At 34.6% G+C, this 4,733-nt stretch overlaps 1 protein-coding gene across 1 annotated transcript in view; it reads left to right on the top strand.

Moving 5' to 3' along the window:
- LOC105503870 (serine/threonine-protein kinase 31-like) overlaps nucleotides 1–2,525 on the top strand; it is a gene marked incomplete at both ends in the record, with an annotated part of 40,523 nt that extends 37,998 nt beyond the window's left edge. Inside the window, 4 exons of the mRNA XM_011930971.1 lie at nucleotides 4–75; nucleotides 968–1,093; nucleotides 1,294–1,380; nucleotides 2,376–2,525. Of these exons, the coding sequence (XP_011786361.1) occupies nucleotides 4–75; nucleotides 968–1,093; nucleotides 1,294–1,380; nucleotides 2,376–2,525 (435 nt within the window). The remainder of the gene's footprint in view (nucleotides 1–3; nucleotides 76–967; nucleotides 1,094–1,293; nucleotides 1,381–2,375) is intronic.
- Between the last annotated feature and the right edge of the window lie 2,208 nt (nucleotides 2,526–4,733).

The raw sequence follows: 4,733 nt of genomic DNA, 5'->3' as shown, positions 1-4,733 counted from the left end.
GAGCCCATGAAGGAACTTAGCAGCAAGCGTCCTTTGTTATGTTCTGAGGTTAATGGGCAGATAATTCTGTTAAAGGTAAGCCTAAATTATTCTTACTTGTGGGAGATTCAGCAGCATAAAGGATAGTGGTGCTGTTACATTTCAAGAAAGAAAAAACCTCACTGTTAGTTTTCTAAAGTATATAAGTTGACTGGCATAATTGTGCTTGTAGTTTGGTTGCCAGAGCTAATTTTTAAAGTTTCCGTCAATTGAACAATGAGAACACCTGGACGCAGGGTGGGGAACATCATACATGGGGGCCTGTCGTGGGGTGGGGGGCAGGGGGGAGAGATAGCATTAGGAGAAATACCAAATGTAAATGACGAGTTAATGGGTGCAGCAAACCAACATGGCATATTTATAACTATGTAACAAACTTGCACGTTGTGCATAGGTACCCTAGAACTTAAAGTATAGTAATAATAAAAAAATTACTTAAAAAGGTCTTTAAATAAAGCTTTATCTCACATGAAAAAAAATCAGTAAAGTTTCTGTCATTTCCCTAAATAGAATATGTCCTTAATAGGATATGCTTTCCTTTTTTTGGGTGAACTTATTATATTCATCCAATATCTTTTTAAAATTCTTCATTTTCTTGCATTTCTCCTTGAAATATCAGCTGTGTTGTCAGTACAGTCTTCTGCTCCTGAATTTCTTCTCATTGATCTGGGAAACTGTTAATCATGATAATAAGATAATTAATTTGGCCTTAGTTGCTACACATTCTAGAATGCGTAGCAGGCTACAGGTAGAATTGCACTTTCCTTTTCCAAATTATAGAATTCAAAGAAGATAGAAAAGTACTTATAAAATTAAAAAATAAAATTAGATTTTATTTAATTAATGAATTATGTTTAAATTGGAGTGGTGTATAATTATAATGAGATTTTCATCTTGGAATTACCAGTGCCTCTTTTTTTGGTACAAGGGCTATTCTGTGGATGTTGACACAGAAGCCAAGGTGATTGAGAGAGCAGCCACCTACCATAGAGCTTGGAGAGAAGCTGAAGAAGAGTCAGGGTTACTACCACTGATATTCCTGTTTTTATGTAAGGTAAAGTTCTTATGCTTATCTCTTGCAGAAACCATTTTATTTTGCAGAAACCATTTTATTTAAAATAAGTTTTAACTCCAGGTTTTAGAGCAGCAGTTCATTCCCCTTAACATAAAACAAAAATTATCCTATAGAATCAATGTATGCTAAAATACGTTGAAGTTTTCACTTGGAGTCACATTCTCTGTTTTGCTTCTTAGTCCGATCCTATGGCTTACCTGATGGTCCCATACTACCCTAGGGCAAACCTGAGTACTGTTCAAGCCAGCATGCCTTTAAATTCAGAAGTAAGTACAAAGCACTATTTATTTCCATGGATGTATTAAATGAGAAAATGACACCTAATATTTATTCAGGGCATACTACATGCTATATACTTTGTAAAATTTTGACTCATGGTATTCTATTTAATTGTCACATCAAACCTGTGATAGAAGTTATTATATGGATGAGAAAAAGGGTTAAAGGGATTAAGTGACTTGCACAGGGTCCCTTAGCCAGAGGTAGAGAGGGGACTCGAAATTGGTTCCAAAGCCCAAGCTTATTAACTACTAAACTGTGCTGTATGTGAACTGTCTAACATAGCACTTGGTATTGTAAGTGCTTAAGTGGCAGCTTTTATTTTTATCATTGTAAATTTAGGATTAGTAATAACAGTGAAGGAGGCCCTGATTCTTCTTATGGAGGAACACTGTTTCAGTCTCTTATAGGTACATTACATGGTTGGTATTTGTAATCCAAGTCTTCTTTGAGATAATAGAACAGATGTCCTCAAACCCCAGGTCGCAGACTGGTACCAGTCTGTGGCCTATTAAGAACAGGGTGGCACAGTAGGAAGTGAGTGGCCGGTGAGCAAACATTACTGCCTGAGCTCCAGTTCCTGTGAGATCAGTGGAGGCATTAGATTCTCATAGGAGCATAAATTCTATTGTGAACTGTGCATGTGAGGGATCTAGGTTGCACACTCCTTAAGAGAATCTAATTCCTGTGATCTGAGGTGAAACCGTTTGATCCTGAAACCAACCCCCCCGCATCCATGGAAAAATTGTCTTTCATGAAACTGGTCCCTGGTGCCCACACACACACACACACACACAGTGTCACCATTACAAAATCAAGGCTTCATCTGATCTTTAATTCTTTCTCTATGCTGTATTCTTATTAAAGATTCATTTGGAGGAAACTTTACTCATTTCTAGAGCCGTCTTTTAATTAGAGAAAAGTTTCAAGATTAAAATGATTTGCCTACTTCCTCACTTGTTTTGTGTGTACTTATCTATAGGAAGCTTTAAAGGTCATGAAAGGTGTTGCCCAGGGCCTGCATACATTGCATAAGGCTGATATAATTCATGGATCACTTCATCAGAACAATGTATTTGCTATAAACCGTGAACAAGGAATTGTTGGAGATTTTGACTTCACCAAATCTGTGGTAAGATATCACGGTTTTACAGATAGGTTCTAGACTTTATTTAATATTATTAAGCAGTAGTTCAGCATTTATATATAATATAATACTGTATTATAGGATCTTTGCCTTCAGTTAAACTGTGTCATGTAGTATAAGCAACTGTTTGCTCTCAGCTAGGTGCTAGAATAACAAGAATTTCTAAGTTCGTTCATTGTGTATTTTAACCATAAGTCTTAGGAGCTACCTGACACTGTATACTCAATGGCAGTGACAACATTAATTATTTTATCATCATTAGGAAACATTTAATTGCTAGGAAACATGCAAGGAAACGAGGTGGCCATCTCCCAACCTATCTCCACTGGTGTCCCTCTGTCTATAGATACAATTTACATATACGTACTTTGCTATTTTTTGATTAATAATGTACATTTTTAGAAACCTAGGAACCTTGGACTTTTTAGTTTACATCCAGATTCAACTCTAATGGCTGTTAATTTGGTGTCATATTACCTCAGAATAGGCAGTTTGTAGAGATAGCAAAGATCAGACAACTTAAGAGCATGTTGTGATTTTTTGTTGTCGTTATAATGGGAACAATACTCTCTTAACTGAGAAATAAAAATTGTGTATATCATGTACAACATGATGTTTTGAAGTGTGTATACAATGTGGAATGGCCAAATCAGCAATTATTTTTCTAAAAATAGCAGCTTTATTGAGATACAATTCACGTAAAATATACAATTCAGTAATAGTTTGTAGTACATTCACAAAGTTGCGCAGTGATAATCAGTATTGAATTCCAGAACATTATTATTCCCAAAAAGAAAATCCATACTGATTAGCTGTCACTCAAATTTCCCCCTTCTTCTCAAGCCTAAAAACCACTAATACACTTTCTGTCTCTATGGATTTGCCCATTTGGACATCTCATGTAAATGGAATGATACAGTATGTGGACTTTTATGCTAACTTCACTTAGCATAGTGTTTTCACAGTTCATCCACATTGTTGACTGCATCAGAATGCCATTCCTTTTTATTGCCAAATTATATTTCATTGTATGGCTGCACCACATTTTGTTTATATATTCATCAGTTGCTGGACATTTGGGTTGTTTACACTTATTGGTTATATGAATAATGCTGTTATGAGCATTAGCATACAGTTTTTTTTGTGTGGACATGTTTTCATTTCTCTTGGGAGTGGAATTAACTGGGTTATATTGTTTTACTTTTTGAGGAACAAAACTGTTTTCCAAAATGGCTACATCATTTTAAATTCTTAGCAGTAATGTATAGGGATTTTGTTTTCTCTACATCCTTGCCAATATCTGTTACTATCTGAGCAATTCCCTTTGACTAGTATATGTTATAATGCTTTTATGCTTTGGTCATCTGCAAGTCATAGGGTAATGCTACTGGAGTATATGTAGTCTTAATGGTTTTCATATGGTAGCTCAAAAAGATAAGAAAATGAAACTGCAACTGTAATCAAAAGCTGGATTGTACAGATTGTACAGGATTTATACAGATTGATTTTCTGAAATATTTACTTTATTACATTAGTTTAACTGAAAATTAAGATATCCTAAGAAATATAACTAAATTATGAATTTTAAAAGATCTCAGCCTTTAGGGATTCTGGTTAGTTTACCTTTTGAGCATACCATTTGCATAACTGTAGATACGACTACAATAATTACTCTTCTCTTTAAATACTTATTCATCCCCTGTTATTATTCCCCAAAACATTGTTTTTAATCTTCAGTTAAAAATATTTATTCTGAAATATTGATCAAACTTACCTTTTGCTACATTTTCCATGCAATTTTTAGATTGAGGTGATCATCAGGAAGATAAATTTGAAAAGTAGTCTGAGGTCAAGATCATTGTTTTTCAGACCTTATAGTGCATATGACTCACCTGGGGTTCATGTTAAAATGCAAATTAGTGTTTAGTGTTTCTGCAATGGATCATCTGCATTTCTAACAAGCTACCAGTTAATGCTGTAGCTCCTGGCCCGTGGACTATACTCTGAGAAGCAAGGATCAAAATCACAGCTAGAAAAAAGATAATTAACACTTAGTGATACCTGCTAGACATTATATCTCTGTAAGGTAGACATTATTTCCATTTTACAAATTAATTTAGGCTGAAAGAAGTTTATACCTACTATGTACCCATAAAAATTAAAAATAAATTTTAAAAATGGACAAAAAAGAGG

Source organism: Colobus angolensis, unplaced genomic scaffold (genome assembly GCF_000951035.1).
Source record: "Colobus angolensis palliatus isolate OR3802 unplaced genomic scaffold, Cang.pa_1.0 Scaffold881, whole genome shotgun sequence".
NCBI lineage: Eukaryota > Metazoa > Chordata > Mammalia > Primates > Cercopithecidae > Colobus > Colobus angolensis.
The sequence above is the reverse complement of the archived record's forward strand: the minus strand, read 5'-3'. Positions and strand labels throughout refer to the sequence as shown.